This window comes from Zootermopsis nevadensis, unplaced genomic scaffold, assembly GCF_977971745.1.
Source record: "Zootermopsis nevadensis isolate Lab colony 2312 unplaced genomic scaffold, Znev_1.0 Znev_ptg000007l, whole genome shotgun sequence".
Classification (NCBI taxonomy): domain Eukaryota; kingdom Metazoa; phylum Arthropoda; class Insecta; order Blattodea; family Termopsidae; genus Zootermopsis; species Zootermopsis nevadensis.
The window spans coordinates 11,745,371-11,762,933 of NW_028259139.1; the positions used below are offsets into that span (position 1 = coordinate 11,745,371).

The 17,563-nt window shown below is 41.1% G+C and overlaps 3 protein-coding genes across 4 annotated transcripts in view; 2 read left to right on the plus strand and 1 right to left on the minus strand.

The window, feature by feature from the left end:
- LOC110831112 (uncharacterized) overlaps positions 1-4,454 on the plus strand; it is a 134,759-nt gene extending 130,305 nt beyond the window's left edge. The window contains exons 1-2 of one of the 2 annotated variants that reach the window (XM_022066730.2): positions 360-628; positions 1,659-4,454. In XM_022066730.2, coding sequence (XP_021922422.1) covers positions 611-628; positions 1,659-3,857 — 2,217 coding nt within the window. In that variant the 5' untranslated portion in view covers positions 360-610 and the 3' untranslated portion in view covers positions 3,858-4,454. Of the gene's footprint in view, positions 1-359; positions 629-1,658 lie in introns of those variants that run through there. The other variant, XM_087344282.1, reaches the window with a different exon arrangement.
- Positions 4,455-4,524: 70 nt separating this feature from the next.
- On the minus strand, positions 4,525-12,488 carry LOC110831113 (dietary and metabolic glutamate transporter). The gene is made up of 10 exons (XM_022066731.2): positions 12,200-12,488; positions 10,812-11,149; positions 9,629-9,856; positions 9,347-9,431; positions 8,686-8,909; positions 8,440-8,589; positions 7,994-8,126; positions 6,869-7,024; positions 6,097-6,182; positions 4,525-6,018 (listed from the first exon to the last, which is right to left on the minus strand). Exons 1-10 carry the CDS (start codon positions 12,264-12,266, stop codon positions 5,746-5,748), a joined length of 1,740 nt encoding a protein of 579 aa, XP_021922423.1. The 5' UTR covers positions 12,267-12,488; the 3' UTR covers positions 4,525-5,745.
- Positions 12,489-14,711: 2,223 nt separating this feature from the next.
- On the plus strand, positions 14,712-17,412 carry LOC110831111 (uncharacterized). Its single transcript, XM_087344289.1, has 3 exons — positions 14,712-14,884; positions 15,025-15,183; positions 15,369-17,412. The coding sequence occupies exons 1-3, from the start codon at positions 14,756-14,758 to the stop codon at positions 15,912-15,914; spliced, it is 834 nt and encodes a 277-aa protein (XP_087200415.1). The 5' UTR covers positions 14,712-14,755; the 3' UTR covers positions 15,915-17,412.
- The last annotated feature ends 151 nt before the right edge of the window (positions 17,413-17,563 follow it).

The following is a 17,563-nucleotide window of genomic DNA, read 5'->3' on the forward strand; positions in this document are numbered from 1 at the left end:
GGCTTTTTGTCTGGAATAGACCATGGCCAATTTCTGTCATATGCGTCACAATCCGCCATTCACCATTAAGATATCTCTGACTTGTCATTACATGGGCTTAACCACTGCTGTTATTACACAGGTCTCTCAATTTTCCTTTCAGGTCGTGTACTTAATACCTTACTTTTATAGTGCCTTAAAATAAAGCCCATATTGGTCTCAATTTTCTTTCAAATGCTTGCTGTCTGTTACAATATGTCCGGTTCTGTGTATCAGATTTGTCTTCTGCCCTTTGTACTGTGAATTGTTTAGGAAATGGTCAGGAAAGCGAAACCACTTGTTTATGCAACGATTGTTAAGTCTTGTACATAAGAACTACGCAAAGCCTGGGAATGTGTCTTATGTTATGAGCTCAAGTCGTTAGAAATGCGAAACAGTGAGTCCATACAGTTCACTTTTTTACAATGATAATAAACACTTTCACTGTCTCACGACACCCCAGGAGGAGGTTTGTGCCCCCACCCCCACCCCAACTCAAGGTTATGGCCCCTCTGCAAAGCAGACTATATAGTAGACCCCCAAATCACCCCCACTCGTCAGTCTGAATTGTGTGTAGGTAATAAGGAAAACCATGAAGATTAGCTGCAAGGTACGTAGAACAGCTGATGTGTTGCAGCGTGCTTACACTCAAGGGGATATGTGCTTTGTTAAAGAAAATGAAGTAATACATTCCAGGCCCATCTCGAATCTGTACCGACGGTAATTTTTCAGATACAAATTATTGTTGGAACAGTTTATATTAAACTAGACAGTCAAATGGTGTTATAATTTTACTTAGTAAAATATAAGGTTGCGCCTGCTATCTCCATGAAGTTGCCAGATTTTTTTTAGAGAATTTAAATTATTTTTTTGGCAGAAATAGAAATATTTTCCTTGTAGACCATGCCTTAAAATGCGGTTCTGAAATTTAAATAAAAATCTTGCACGATTTTAGGTTTTCATGGCGACGTGGATATTAAATGATAGTCTTCTGGGTTGTTGCGCCGGGAAGCATTCTGGTTGTGTGGCAACGTTTCGGATGAACACAGTGACTCCATCTTCAGTGTGAATATAAGATGGGCAGATAAGTTCCTCCGCAACTTTGATGACCACTTTCCGTTACCACTCGGAGTTACATCCCAGAAGATAACAATCAGCAGAGTGGATGTAGATCGCTGTATGCATTATAAACCTTTGCAGATTACCCTGTCAGTGCAAGGAAAGAAGCTTTGGAGATAGAAGGATTTTATTCTGTAGATACAAATAACAAGTGTACTACGGTAAACGTTCGAAGTTCATCCTTCACGCATGATCTAGCCATTTTATTCAACCTCGTCCTTCTCATTTTTTGCCCTTTTGTGCCCTCAGTTCTCATTCCGTTTCGATACCGGAGAATAATTCTAGCTCTGTCCTTGTTTACATCTTTCAGTCCTGGATTTAATTAAAAAACAAATTCCATATTTTGTTTCTGCTTTTTCGTGGTAACCGTACTTCAAAAACTTGAATTTTGCCTTTAGTGTGCAAATGATAATTCATACAAACAAACGTTACTTTTGTACCAGGAATTAAACTACTTCATAACGAACTGTCTGTATCTTAGCATGGAAATAGTTGATAAAAGATCGGTGATTATTCGCCAGGTGACATTTGCAGCAGCGTCATGGTGGCTTGTGATGACTTCCTGGAGCTGCGCTGTTGTGAAAGCGACTGGCGACCAGGAAGAGTCACCGGAAGAACAAGAAGCCCAATCCCAACAGCAGGTTGCTATTCTTAAGCAGATCAACCGCGTGAACGACGATGGGTCATACACTTTTGGGTACGAGGCCGCGGATGGAAGCTTCAAAATCGAAACACGTGACGTGCAGGGGAACGTAAAGGGGATGTTTGGGTTTGTAGACGAATCTGGGGAGCTCAAGAGGGTGTCCTACTCTGCTAGCAACAACACCGGGTTCCAATCCAAAGGGAGCCTTTCCACCGTCACCGAAACCGAAAGGAATCAAGAGTTGTCAACTCGGAGCGCACCGTTACTGTACCAACAGGTCGTAGGACCGCAGGTAACGACACGACGTACACCGTTGGTACACGACTCCCTCACAACCACTCGCAGACCGATCCTTCTGTATGCGCAGAATTTAACCCCAGCGGGCGTGTCAGAGTCTCCAGAACCATCGACAAGGTCCTCGGTTATCCAGGTAATCGCAAAGTCCCGTCGACCTACAGAGGTCCCTAGCTCAACAGAGAAGCCCCTGGGGTCGGCCACAACCAGGAGACCTTTGCAACTTTATGGCCAGTACATTCGACAACAACCAGGAACACCCGGGGGAGAGCCAGTGAAGCAGATATTCGTAACGCCAGCAGCAGTCAACGAAGCAGCGGAACGTGTCGAAACTACCTCCCCGCGGCCGACTGGAGTGGTTTACGGCCACTATATACGTCCCACCCAGCCAGTTGACAGCGCAACGCCATCCGGACAGCTGCTGAGGAGAATTGTGCTCGCTCGCAAACCTCCTGACGTAACAGAGTCACCTACTGCTACTCTTCATTCAAAGCAACCACAGGAGAGTAAAGACAGCACAGAAGAAGGTCGACACGCGAAGGGAAACACTTTAAGAAGGCAGCTTGCACAAGACAGAGGGCTGAACTACAATCCTGGAGTGCAGTTGCCACCGCAGTTCTTGCGGGCGCGCCAGTCCGGGTCTGATGACACAGGAGACGTGTACGGTGGTTCAATGGGGGGCAGTCCCCGACCCATCTCTGCCATCCCATTCAAGCCCGGCTTCACCCCAGCGCAATCTCGCGGTGTTCTGCAAAGTCAGTTCATTCAAGACATAGCAGGCACGAGGCAGAGACCAGGGTATCCTCAGGATGATATTCCACCCGGCGCTATACCATCAAATACAGGTGGAGCTGTCAGAATACCCCTCGGTGTAATCCGTGAAGGTGTCCTGGACCCAAGAATACCTCCTGCCGCTTTCGAGTATTCGGGACCAGGTTATCAGTACACCCCACCTGGACCTGATCCCGATCTTCATGATCAGCTTCTTCAGTATCTGCTCGGACGTCAGCAGCCGCGCCATCCGACTTACGTAAACGATTATCAGTACCGTCAAGAGAGCTCAGTTCCACCTCTCACGCCTTTCCAGATAGCCTTGATGATGACACTGGGGAACAATATTCCTCCAGAACTCCTTGACGATCCTTATCAAGTTAACAGACAACAGCAAGCTTATGGCCCCCAGCAACCACAATATAACCGTCAGAACATTCCCTACCCTATTTCTTACCCTCAACAAGTACCGTACGTAAATCCGTATCCCCCACAGCAAGGGCCCTATGGTCAACAGACCCCTTACAATCAAGCCTTGCCTTATGATCCTCAGCTGTATCAGCGACCTTACCAAAGCCCAAATCCTTATCCAAGTCAGATACCTTACCATCTACGAAGACGACTGCTTTATCGACCCCAGCAAGTGTACACTCAGCAGTTGCCTTTCGCTAATGACCAGTCCGTTCCTCCTGATTATTACCAGCAGCCGCTTCCGTATCCCGGTCGTAATCAGCAGGTAGGATATCCTCAGGATTTCCTACCAGACGAGTACAGAGACGCATTGATCCTGCGCATGTTGCTAGCTGTTCGCGCAGCCCAGCAAGGCAGGATACAGCACAGACCCGTGGAGCAGAACCCGAACATACAGGAAAGGTCACAGCCTTACAGCACAACCACAACTACCACTGTCAGGCCTCGATCGCATGTCCCCGTGCGAAACGTCCAGATCCTTGACCCCGTCACTGAGGAGACGACAGCCAAGAGGTCAACAGATGGCCCCTCTCGGTCGTAATCCCAGGAAGTATGGATTTCTTTTGAACAGACTTTTAAAAGAAAATTAGGAAAATACTATTCGCTCAGAATAGAATTAAGAATTTCGAGGTGGGGTCTGAGTTTTTTCCGTTTAAACATTTTTATACATGTTATGTGGCATATGAAGTTAATACCTATTGCTTGTTTTAGACTATATAATTATTATCATTATTTATCCACATTGTTTGCTTTTAACTTGTTGAGCCCAGTGTTTGTTTTGTAAATACATTGTATTTTACTAGTTAGTTAATACATTTGGTTTTCGGATTTATTGTATTGTATTGCAGTGAAATTATAAATGAGTAGGTCTGCAATTATTTGTTGTAATATTTAAAAATAATTTGAAATATGGCGGATCAGTGCGAGTAGTAATATCAAGGTCATTGAAAAAAGTGATGATATACTCTGAAGTTAACGCGGTAGACACATTTTGGAACGGTAAAAATAAAAATAAATAAATTATATTAGTTTTGTAAGAGCAGCCATCACAGAAGTAGCATTTGAATGTAATTTTGTTTCACACTCTGTGGTTCTCGAATAAAAAAAGTGCGGAGGAACGCATTTGTGCACGTATAAATTTGCATTTTTATGTTTAAATAACATTTTTAATTTGGATGTTGATACACAGATTATTTGCATAATAAGGCTTGTATTAAACACATTTAGGCACATTTTATTCAGGGTTTAAACAGAAACACAAATCTCAAAACTTTTACATACAAACATTTTGTTTTTAATTAGAAGATGGCAGCACTAACTGATAATGAATCTGAGATTTGAGGTTGTCACAGCAGTGAAGATATCGGTTGTGGAATCGTGGGTTATGACATCACTTCCATCTTCAGGTCATCTCAACCCCAAAGAAGAAGATGATGTGTTCAACGAAAACGTTGGTAACCACCTACACGATATCCCAACCCAGAATCTCAAAATCAACACGATCGTAGTTGATTTTGTTCACAAAAATTGAGTTTGTTTAAATTGTAGATCATTTATTAAGTTCTTTTAACTAATCGTGATCAACATGTGACCAGTATTTTTATGTTTTGTATTTAATTGAAAACATACACCTACAATGCATACTGTGATAGTTAAAATAAATGGTGTAGAAAGTAAATATTGATACCAATTTGTGTTTCAAAGCCATATATTTGCGTGGTTTTTCTCAACCTGTACAAGGCGTGGGATATAACTAAATCATGAATTAAATGTTCTATCAGACTTAATATTTATCATAAAAGGAAACTTGAAGCTTCCTATTATTCACCATCTGGAGCAATGTAGTTCCGCAGCGAGTCCTGTTAAGAACAACGAACCCCTGTCCCATAGGCTACAATTCGAGCCCCGCCCACTGTTTCAGACCCGGCACGAAGTTAACATTTTTGGGCCTAGTAAACAGAGGAGTTTTAATTCACTAGGAGACATCAGTTTCTTGTCCGTATTTATGATATTTTATTGGGCGAAAGGGTAAGTACCATGAAGAATAACGCATAAAATATTACGCGCCAGTAGAGAGATAGTCTAGAAGTAAACGCAGAGAAAAAAAGTGTATGTTTACGTTTCGTCACCACACCGCAGGACGAAATCACTTTGTGAATGTAGCAAATGAATACTTTGAAAATATAGAAAGGTTCAGTTTTGGGAACGACATACAAAAAAAATTTGTATTTGGGAAAAATTAAGATCAGATTTAATTCGGGGGATGCAGTTCAGAATATTTTGGTTGCATATTTGCTGTCTAAAAGCGTAAAGATTAAAATATTAAAAACTAAAATTTTACCTCACGTTAAGGAAGAAAAACACTTTTTCGGTTGCCTGAGAACAAGGATATGTATAACTAAAATTTCTTATTTATTTTTCCTTTGAGATTATACCTCAGTCGTCATTGTGGCAGTTTTTGTTTTACTTGACGTTTCGGGAGATTCTTGTGATGTGGAAGCGGTGTCAACTTCAATACTTGTTGCCACTGGTTCTTCTTCCACTGCCTCGTCTTCTGATGCTGATTCCTGAGGTCCTGTCCGGTGATCGGCCAAGTAGTTCCACGGCTGGACTGTGCCACTGCCAATAGCCATGAAGACTGTGGCCGTCAACGCCAAGACAAAAGCTGCTACCCCGAACACAAGGCGCCACGAGCCAGGCAACTGTGCAGAAAGTTTTGAGTTTGAGGCCTGTCTGTGTAAACTCCGAACGTCTTAACATTAAATTCGAAGATTACTTACTGATCCATGGAGACCTTCCTTCACTACGTAACTGGATGCTAGGTTTCCTGCAGCCCCAAAAGTCTGACTGATACCAAAAACCGTTCCTGGAAGTACAGAAACCATCCATCTTACGCTGAGCGTTTCATAGCAGCTTTAATTTTGAAAATATATGTTTGAACGTGCGCCTTAATCCTCTAAGCTGCCCAATGCACCTGCTTTAACAATCAGTGTATTTGTGGGTTTCGAATAATTCTCAGTGTAAATAGCGATTATTTCTTTAAACAGCGTTAACCAGTTGATCTTTGTAATGGTGAGGTGTGGTGCTTTCTTTGCGGTACGGACTGAATTCTTAAATATTATTTAGACGAACTTCGACTTCAAAGGGTTAATGTACACTTAAACTTTTCCATATGGTTTGGTAGGTTAATTTCAGATAAAAATATATTCACAGGGGTAATTGATATTTTTCTTTACATTCTCTTAAATATATCGTTTAAAAACAGTTTCAAATAAAAGTTTAATATTTTAAAGGAATTTACGAAAAATATTCTAGCATTATTTCTGTGTGATGAGCCGATTTTTAAAAAGTGAATTAAGTTTGATTACGTTATGTATTAAATCAGTATGGTCTAAAACGAAGTTAATCGAGAAAGATTAGTATGAAATTCCGGTTCCAAATTTAAGATAAATGTGTTTAGGTGAAAGATGTGGGCGTACAGAAGGTTGGACACGTACTTGCATTCCCTTTGGGCAGTGAGCGGAAGAAAAAGTACTTAGCTTTTAGCTCTACCTGCAAAGTTTGGTGCGATGTCAACAGCACTTGCATATGTGCCAGCTGCGGTAGCGCCACTAACTACAACGGCAGCTGTGTAGAGTGCAGCAGGTGTCGCTGGGTCGCATCCGCTGTACCCCACCACGAAGAGCACTGCGCCCGGCATGAAGTGGGCTCGATACAAGAAACACACAACACTGGAGACAGAACTAGGGTGCATGGGTGGCGATTTTTTTTTTAGAGGAGTAATACGCGATATCCACTAGAAAGGGGGTTTTGTGGGACGGAGAATCAATCTGAACGGTGTGGCGAAGAGAAAAATTATGCCCGTCTGCTTGGGACCTAAACCCCGAATATCCACTGCGTGTCCAGACCATGTGATTGATTTGTCTCGACTCTTTGACTACAATACAATGACTTTATTCTTTTCAGGCGCGTTTGTAATCTTGTGGATTAAACAACTCGACAACGCTAAACAAATCTTGGTTAGGTTTTATATTGGAGAATTTGACCAAAACCTGTCCAGACATTTCATCATTAATTTATATCGGACAATTTTGATGACCACTGTTAAATAGGAATTTTGACTTTCGCTGTTTGTCTGAAGCTACAAATTTTTACAAACAAACTACTCTTATCAGGAGGACAAGCGGGCAAAACCTGGGAATCTTGCAATTATTTCTAACCCCAAAGCAGGTTGTCTCTCATGATTTTATTTTTGCACGTACGCCTGTACAGCTCTTCCTAAATATGCAATGTGTTTCCCTCTGCAACCAGTATTAACAATTGTCTTCATGCGTAACTCCTTAGTCTGTGCTGCCATCTAGTTACGATAATTCAACAGTACATGCTTTCATCTGTAGACTGCTAGCTATTTAACTCGAAAATACACATTGCTCTTTGGTGTATGCTGCCATCTACATATAATCTACAGAAATGAATTTTGAATGTTTCACAATGTTAACTGATTTGATGCCACTTCTCACATAAAATTCTTAATAGCGTCGGAAAGAAATGTTAAAATGATTATGAATATTAAGATTGAAACAATATGTGACGAAGAGCTCGTCTGTGTTATAGCACTATTCCATCGTTGACCTGGATTGGTTAAATAAAATTCTTTAGAATAGTGGGTTTACTTACAGATGTAGACGAGAAGTTTCCTGGCGGTGGTTGTTGATACAAGGGCTTTTCCCCTCACATGGTCCACCAGCCGGCCGAACGTAAGGGCTGCCATGAAGTGCCCAAGATGAGGCAGCACTGATAATACGCGGTCCTAGAAACAGAGAGTTGGAAGTTAAATTGAATGTATCATATAAGTAGGATTTGAGGGTGTCACGGCTGTGAGTAAGAAGATGGCTGTTTTATGAACTTTCGCCCTGATGATGGAGGCAGAAATGACCTCTGAAACGTTGTTAACTTCTACTAGAATACATGGCGCTACAACCTTGAAGACAGCAATCATCGCATTAAATGTCTAGATTAGTTGAATAAAGGCGATAAGGACAATAGACCCACAAGAAGTGGGGGGAGGGGAGCAAAATGAAGCAGACAGAAGATTCAGAAAATGTTATGTATGTATGTCTTACGTATCTGAGTGCAAAACCGTAAACCAGCATGAGATATTTTGTGACTGCCAGCTGTAGAGTACCTTGACCCCAGTGACTGCCCAGGGTCGCGATTGCGCAGGCCCAGACAGGCAGAGAAGTCAAAATACGACGCCACGGCGGGGGAGGAACCTGCAAAGTCATACGAGTTAAAGTAAGTGGCAGATATAGTTCCCACTGGGCTTCAAGGGTTAATTGTATCCACACGTGTGCCTGCATGCAACTCACAGAATTTCTGGCAGACACTCCCGGTCCAATTGCCCTCTGCAACTGATGCCTCTGCTGGGAAGACAGGCGTGGGTGTTCTGCGGGCGAGTCTCGCACTAGGAGCCACCAGCCTGTAGCCCACAGAAGCGTAAGGACTGCGAGGAGATAGCACAGCGAGTCACGACCCAGGGCGAGAACTAAGGGAGTTCCTAACAGTCCTGCCGCGGCGTAGCCCAATGATACAGCTGTAACATTGTCCCATCATTGACACATAGGAGAGGTGAAAAATGCGAACATGATGTTTGAAGGAAAACCAGAAGGGATCACTCGAAATATCTACGATTTTATATCAGGATAATATTAAAATTGATTTTAAATATGTATGTTATGAGGGTGTTGATTTGTTCCATAAAAGTCAGGGAAGTGCTTTAATGATTGTCCATTAGCTTTCCACGTGTGGAGTAGTTTCATGTTATATATATATATATATATATATATATATATATATATATATATATGTATGTATGTATGTGTGTGTGTGTGTGTGTGTGTGTGTGTGTGTTATTCAAGGAGTCTGAACGCCGTGGAGCTGACTGTACCGTTGCCCCATAGCGGCTGATATTGCCATCAACTTTACAATTATCGGTCTCGCGATAAAATGGACACTTCTTTATCTGAATACCGGAGTAGCAGGATACGAATCCACTTCGTTGGAGCGGCGGGAACCACGAGGCAGCGAGCATGTGCAGAGCAGGCCACATGCAGCCCTGTGAACAAAGCAGCGCGTTAGTCACTTTGGGCTCTTTGATGGCACTTTTAAGCAGAATGGCTTTTATATGTCTGCTTGTGTCAGCATGGCTGTAAGTAAAGAACTGAAAGGTTGTGTAGTTTAAAATTAAGGTGACACGCAGTTCATGTTGTCGTAATTAATGTGTTTCGTATTTCTTACGAAAACTGTACTTACAGTGAAGAGTCCTTGGACGAAGCGAATTACGATGTGGTAGGAAGAAAACCAGGCCCCGAATGGGACCAGGACGGCCAGCGCCCCGGCGCCCAGAATGCTAATCCCAAAAACGCGTACAGGACCCACTTTGGCTGCTAGTCGACTGCTGGGTAGGGGAGCGAGCAATGATCCCCACAGAAAAACTTCGCGAAGGCGAAAATCCAGATCCTCTTCTTCAGAAAAAGGAACCTGACATTCAAATTAATGTTCGTAATCAGTTGGAGGGGAGGCCCCTACATGTGGCAGGGAGTAAAATGAGCGTGGTTATCTGCAGACACTCCTCCTAATAACTTAGAAACCAAATTTGATATGAATCCACAAGGTAAGAAGTGTGTCCTGATTCTTTTTCCCGCAGAACCCATTTTACCTGAAAAAAAATTGAATTCCGTGAAATTTACGGTCACGGCGACGATTATGAAGACGATGTTATCCTGATGGTGGAGGCAGTAGGCTCCTCTGAAATGTCTCTTAGAATCTGAATGGTTTAACATTCCAGATTGAATTCATTGCCAAAGCTAAAAACTACAAATATATGCCCACTAATTTGGCACAACAGATTTTACTAACTTTTTGTAGCTTTCCTGCGGTAATATTTCTGTTTTTCTTGTTTTAGTTTCTGGAGAATTAAGAACATTCGTACAGGACTGGAATCTTTTTATGTGATGGGCATTGTTAGTTTCAGTAATCAGCATATTAGTGGATTTTGGACCAAGAACGTCAGATTGTTTGAGCAAGAAGTTTGCTAGATTTCGGGATGGTAGTCTATTTTAATGAAAACTGCATTTGATTATATGTGATTGACAAATGAACAAACTGACTAGTAGTGTAAATATCATAATTCTTTTCTTTATCGTCAAGACTTTTATTTCTCCAACTGGAATGAGACAAAGAAATACAGGCAGCGAGAAGAGAAAATTAGAAAAACTTATTTTGAGGAACCGCTTAGCTCATTCGGTATATTGACTAGGCTAAATGGTTCGATTCCCGGAAGTGGTTTGTCCCTTAGGTGCTTCATGCAGACTTGAATTTATGCTTTATTATGCAGTACTTTTCCTTTAGTGACTGAGGAGAGCTTCGAAAAGATTTATACTGACCGATAATCCGGTTGGGAGTAGAACCAGGTACCGCCTGAGAAGTCGCTTACCTTCAGATCTGGGTCTGCTACAATATGGCGGCCATGTCCGACGTGCGACGTTTCGTTCTCCGCAAAAGAATCATCCTCCTCCTGCTCAAACTCTGTGATGTCGTCCTCAGGACCTGCATCTTCAGGATCCGTCCCTACGTTCGTCTCGTTCGTGTCATTGAACGAGTTACAGTACCTTGTGACGTAACTCGTGTTGGTCACGTATTCGGCGAAATCGACTGACGACAAATGATCGCTGAGGGTGAGGAGGGCCACTGTGGCGCTCTGTTGTAAGAATCCCGACAACACGAGCCCCAGCATCACCATTCCCACCATGACACGACGAACGCCAATTCGCCCTGAAGGGCGCAAATAAAGGCAAATGCTGTGTCTTACCTTTCTACAATTTTAGTAACATGCATCGTTGGTTAATTTATTTGTCTATGAGATTACTTTGTTGTTTACATTGCAAATATTTAAGTATTCTCCAGTATTATAAATTATTTTCTGATCGTTTCTGCTATACTTCTTACAATTCGCAGTTTTCTTGCCAGGGTCCTTTTTTTTTTGACTTCATCCTCCATTTTGCAAGTCTCTTAACCAGTGTGTGAAATGTTGAAGTTGTGTAATCGTTATCATGTCGAAGTGTATTTATGAAGACACCTTATCTTGTCTGTATATAGGTTACTATCCATATCAACTAATACGTACGTAAAAGTAAAGTTTGTCCCACTATACGCCATGTAGGCGTTTGGGGGGAGTGGAGGTATAGCTCCTCTCTTCCTTGACCTCGGCACTAGATGGGGGTGAGTGGTCGACATCACGCCCCGGCCGGATTTACCCCCGGGAAAGGACCCCGGTACCCATTGTAGAGGAGGCTGGGTGGGCCCCAGAGCCGGTCTGGACGCAGAGGAAAAATCCTCTGCCCCCGTCGGGGATCGAACCCCAGTCGTCCAGCCCGTAGCTAGTCACTATACTGACTGAGCTATCCCGGCTCATTAACTAATACGTAACTTACATTTATTAAATTGTTATTCTTAGGATATTTAATTATGCTGTTTCATCTGAAATCATTAGTAGAATATATGCGGTGTCTAGTGGTATCAGCATGTGGTGACTGTTTGAAACTACTCTGTCGTGGCGTGTTTTAATTTATTATCCCAGGATTTATCTGCAGTAAATGAATAAATTCACATAAACCTGTAAAAATAGTCACGAACTGGTCAAGTTCGGAATGTAAAGTTTCTACACTAATTTGCTCTGTCTAGTTTCATACAACGTCACAGAAATTTGAATTAACAAATTAACTGCGCGTATTTTTTTTAACCACTAACATCAGAGTTACTGAGAACAAGATATCTCGTAGGTAGCGCTGAAAGGGATAATGAATTTTACTGTTTCCAACTTACCACTTGCTTTGATTGCCGCTCGCTGTAGCTGAACACTGCCTCGTTTCAATCTCCCCAAAACTGCCATCTTCAGATTTTGAAAATTATCTGAAGTAACGATGGCAGAGGAAGAAATGGTACATCTGTCTTTTGTCTATTTTATACATCTTCAGTAAGAATTAAACATCACTGTCGATAAAGCATCGTGCGTGCCGAGGCGGTTACAACTAAAGGGAAGCTGAGAGACAAGTTGATCCACTGTTGAACTGCGAACTACATCCTACGTAAAACTGTATTAAACAGTTTGGTCGTTGCTGCAACAGTCTGGGATGTAATGGGATTTAATGTGATAAGTGCTCTGACTGTGTCCATGGGTTGGAGGTTGGCCAGAAGTGTTTCCTGTAGGTTCTGGTGGAGCCATCTGACTTACACGAACTAACTGAATTTGTTCAAGCTAAACAAAAAGTTGGATGCAAAATTTTGTTGTCGCTGAATTCATAAACATATGTTACAGATATATGTTGGAATAAAATGACGTGGTTGTTCATAAATATAATAGAGCGACTTCTGATTAAAAGCTACAGAACCCTGTCGAGATTTCAGGTTCTCACGGCAGCAAATATGATATTATTGTGTTTTGGGATGTTGCGCCGTGTAGTGTGATGATCACCCTTAAGACGGAGGTCGTAAGCACCTCTGAAACGTCTGTAAATTTCTTCAAAATTACACTGCACAACATCTAATATCATTAGAACCAAGTGGTCATCGTATATTACGTGAATGTTCAAACATTTGACCTGAAAAGAACATTTATATGCTGTATCTAGCCTTTCTGACTTTATTAGAGAAGTGGGGAAATATTAAAAGAAATAATTTACTCACGACAGAGACATGTTATTATTATCAACATCAACATGTATATTTAAGCAGTATGAATGTTCTGTGAGGTGATGACAGTACAAAAAAAGTTTGTTTCTGTGGTTGTGTTTGAGCTATGTAATGTTTTGGACGTTTAAAAATGTAATGGAATTGATTCTTCTTAATATTAGTTAACTGACCAGTCAATAAGTGGTGTTTCCAGGACTCGATTCCGACACTTACAGAATACAACTTCAACGCACAATGATCGTAATCGGACAAAAAGTCGGTCCTCAATATTTTTTAATGAATGCTGGTAACATCCGGGAGCGAATTCTCGAAAAAGATTCATGACTTTCCACCTACTGAGCTACCGTGATCGGGGATCCACCTGTTGACTTAAAATAGCGGTCCTCCACTCAGTCTAACCTTGTCAGGAATACCCGCACTGTGACGTCAGACTGGTAGCCATGGGCGTTTTCAATGACGTTATTTCGCTTGCTTGACGTAGGCTACTTGTGTGTGTGCTTTGTTCCACGTTCATGTTCAAATAGTTACCAAAGCGGATACTGGTGTAAACTGACTCCGTGGAGGAAAGCCCTTTCCGAGAAGCTAATAGTAGCGCAGCTAATCAAGTAATCCCCCGTCTGCTATGGAACTCGTTGAATTACCGTGTCACAAGAGCCCATAACCGGTCCCTACCCCAATACATTATAATTCCCTCTTTCTTTCTAATAATTTTCATTGTTGACCCGAACACCTGCTTTGTATTCGGGAGGTTACGGGTTCACATATAGGTCTTCAGACTTGTTCGAGAATTTTTAGCAGTGCTTCTCAGTTAGTCCTGTCAGACGCTGTAATAGTTCAAATATCCCAGGTTCCCTCTTCTTCTAGTCGTTCTCAATTCGTCATTTACAGGTATTAACCCTTTAAAGCCCAGTAACCGAGCATTTTATAAATTATGAGTTTAAATTCCATTCAGAAGGAAAAATTGAAGTCCGAGATGTATACACACAATGTCATTGTCATTGTTATATTTATTGGGAGGTATTTCAGGTTTACGTCTAAATATCCGGCAAGATGTAAGTTATCAAGCGGTCATCTGTTGTAATCAGTTTTAATTAGGAGGCAAAAAAATACAAAACAAAAATCATAATTCAGTTCATATGTTTAAGCCTTACATTTTATTCTTCCTTTACCCAATGACATGGTTCACTTCATAGTATGAAAGAAGTTAAAATTATCAGGTCATCTACCCTTAGCAGCCATGAGTCATTCGCTACTGGATGCAAAGCTAATTATGCTGACGGAGTTCTTGTGTTATGTAATTATGTCTGCATATTTCCCGTTTATCTCTAGAGCCGGCGTAAAGGGAAATCCGAAGGGAACTCCCAAGGGGAAATCCCACCCATGCTCGATTCCAAGAGCTGCGAGTGGAAATCATGACGTATGTATTGCCAATATCGAAGTCTTATTCCTATTGTATATACTATAACAATTATTTGAAATATATCAAGGTGTACGGAAATTTTTGACGTTATATTATATAAATATAACATATTTTGTAAGAAAATACAGATAAATGTTAAGTATCCAGAGCTGTTTGGAGAAATGAAGTTGCGACACATAGGGATTTTCATTTCATATGTTGGTAGTAAATTCCAGTTCGTAGTAAAAACATATGAATGGACGTATAGCGGGACTCACTTCATTTCCAACATGGACTGGGATTTGAATCAGTGCTGTCGGATATGTGCTCAAACGACCAGTGCTTTGATATCTATATTTGGAGAAGAAGGATTATTCCGACAACTGATGTCAAAGCTGAGATACTGTCTCCAAATAATTGTAAGTATAAGTTTTATATATATTTCACATTTGAATACTCTTCAGTTAAGCGGCAAATTTGAATTCATAAAACTATTCTGGTATGGTTTACTTGTGTTACATCTTCTATCATGTGGTAAATTAAATCTGTTCTGTACCAGGTTCTGGAAAACGATGATTTGCCTACAGCAATATGCTGGAAATGTGTTTCTAAGCTTGAAGTTTGCTTTGAACTAATGCAAGAGCACTTAAGAGGGCAATATTTGTTTGAAACACAAATGGCAAGACAGCAGGTGCCACTGGATTGGAAACAAACAGAGGTAATTTAGATTACACAATTTTATTACCTTGTTTGACTGTTCTGACTAAATTTATCTCAGAACAAATTTATATGATTGTCATTAAAGTGTTCCTTTCATTTAACTTTACTTTTTCACAATACAGCTACTTGCATTATATGTTTTATAATTGATCGTTTTTAAATTAAAAATTATGTTCATTGCAGGTGAAAATGGAATATGGTGACCAGGAACAACTAACAGTTGTTGAACAGGAAGAACATGTTTATGACACACATGAGGGCTCTACTTCTTCATATGGTGGACTGCCGCTGTTAGCAGAAGTTATTGACAAAAACAGGGATGTTAGTGATGCTTCTGGTAGTGGTCCTAGTCATGTCACATCTGATGAGGACAAAAGCAGTAATTTAGAAGTAGATGTTGTAAGTAAGAATGAAGCAAACAAAGGAGATACACCAGTGAGTGGAAGGAAGAAAAGAGTATCTTGTGAATTTTGTGGTAAAGTGTTTAATCATACAGGTGATTTGAACAAACACAGACGAAAGCACACGGGTGAACGCCCATATCCTTGTCCCCAGTGTCATAAGCAGTTCAGTCATGCCAGTAACTTAATTCGTCATCAGAAGATACACTCGGGCGAGACACCGCATCAGTGTCCGACTTGTGCGAGAAGGTTTAGCCGTAAAGACAAGATGGTTAACCACATGAAGAATTCACACAGTGCGCCACCTGAAACATATACGTCAACATGATTGTCAGTGTTGCCAGAAATAATTTATTCTGATGTGTTCTAGTCAAAAGGATTGCAGTTTTGTTTTCTCCAGGGTAGCTCAGTCAGGAAAGTCACTGGCTACAGACTGGACGACTGGGGTTCGATCCCCGATGGGGGCAGAGGATTTTTCCTCTAGACTCTGTGTCCAGGCCGGTTCTGGGGGCCCACCCGGCCTCCTATCAAATGGGTACCGGGGTCCGCAGCCGGGGCGTGATGCTCACCACTCATCCCCACATCTTGTGCTGAGGTCAAGAATGAGTAGGAGCTATACGACTCTCCCCCAAGCTCCTACATGGTGTATAGTGGGACAGCTTTACATTTACAAGTTCTTTCCAAGTGTGTTCTGTTGGCTGTTAGTATAATTTCTAGGTGTGGATTTATTCTGTGAGGTGCTGAAAATTTTAACATGGAACAGTCGATGTAATGTAGCAAAGTGAAGAGTGGCAAGTCTGATCTTCTTCTGTGGCGCAACAGCATGAATTTGAGCCTTGGCCTTCTCCCATGTGGGAGGTTTTTTTTTGTCAGGCAAGTCCAATACTACTGTTAATATTGGTAGTAATCCACCCATTATCACAATGATGGTGCATCCTCACCTTGTAGATGGAGGAGTAGACCTTCAAGAAAACAAAAAAAGGACTGGAATTGAATGGGACACAACAGTTTCTGTTTTGATTATATAAATTTATTGGGTGATAAATACCATACAGCAGTACACAGCACCTCCCCAGATGGTACTGAGGATACTGGTCTACAAATAAGCGAAGAAGAAAATAATATATGTTAAAACTTTGTCACCAAGAAAGTTACCATTCTTTGAAACTGTGGCAAAGTTGAAATATTTTGAAACAACTGTAAGAAATTAAAATTCCATTAATGAACAAATTAGCTCTTTAGAACCTAGTTGTGAATATATGAATGCTTTAAACATTCAGTAAGTCTGAATTTTGCCCACTGAGTGCATTTATGTGTTTCTTATGTTTCTCAGATGAAACAGTAATTATTACTGTAAACACATTAACCAATTGATTGTTGTAATGGAAACACATTATGTTTTCCTTTTTATAACTGAATTTTTAAATATTTAGATGACCTTCATGGTTTAAAGCTAGATTTGGGGATTGCTTATTACTGTGCCATTCAGACACTTTAATTTCCCCATCTGCTATCTAAAAATGTAAGGATTACAATATGCAAAACTGTAGTTGAAAGCAGAATGAAAGAGACATAGGTATAGATGGGGAGATATATCAATGAATCAAAGAAATCTGGAAGGAGGTTTGTGACTGGATACATGTGGGTCACAAGGGGAACTAGTAGTGGACTTCTGTGAACACATTAATAAACTTTTGGGTTCTGTAAGATAGCAGCTGTAAGTTTCTCAAGGACTCTGCCCCTGTGGAGTTTATTTGTACTTTTGTTTACAATGCTCATTATGTACCTTATACATTAAGTACAAATACATTGTTTCTCATTGTTAATACTATTTTTATTCTTACTAATATGACCCTTTGTATCACTGCTCTTTGTTATCAAAATACAAGTCGATGACTGTCTTCTGGGTTGTTGCGTCGTGTAGTCTGGCAGAAATTTACTGATGTTTCAAAGGTCCCTGCTGCCTCCACCATCAGG

Coding starts and splice junctions, on each gene's coding strand:
- LOC110831113 (XM_022066731.2), bottom strand. CDS start 12,266: ATGGCAGTTTTGGGGAGATTGAAACGAGGCAGTGTTCAGCTACAGCGA. Junction 8,910..9,346: donor ATTCGTATCCTGCTACTCCG/GTATTCAGATAA, acceptor ACAATGTTACAG/CTGTATCATTGGGCTACGCC. Junction 8,127..8,439: donor ACGGTTTTGCACTCAGATAC/GTAAGACATACA, acceptor CTCTGTTTCTAG/GACCGCGTATTATCAGTGCT.
- LOC110831111 (XM_087344289.1), top strand. CDS start 14,756: ATGGACTGGGATTTGAATCAGTGCTGTCGGATATGTGCTCAAACGACC. Junction 14,885..15,024: donor GATACTGTCTCCAAATAATT/GTAAGTATAAGT, acceptor GTTCTGTACCAG/GTTCTGGAAAACGATGATTT. Junction 15,184..15,368: donor TGGATTGGAAACAAACAGAG/GTAATTTAGATT, acceptor TGTTCATTGCAG/GTGAAAATGGAATATGGTGA.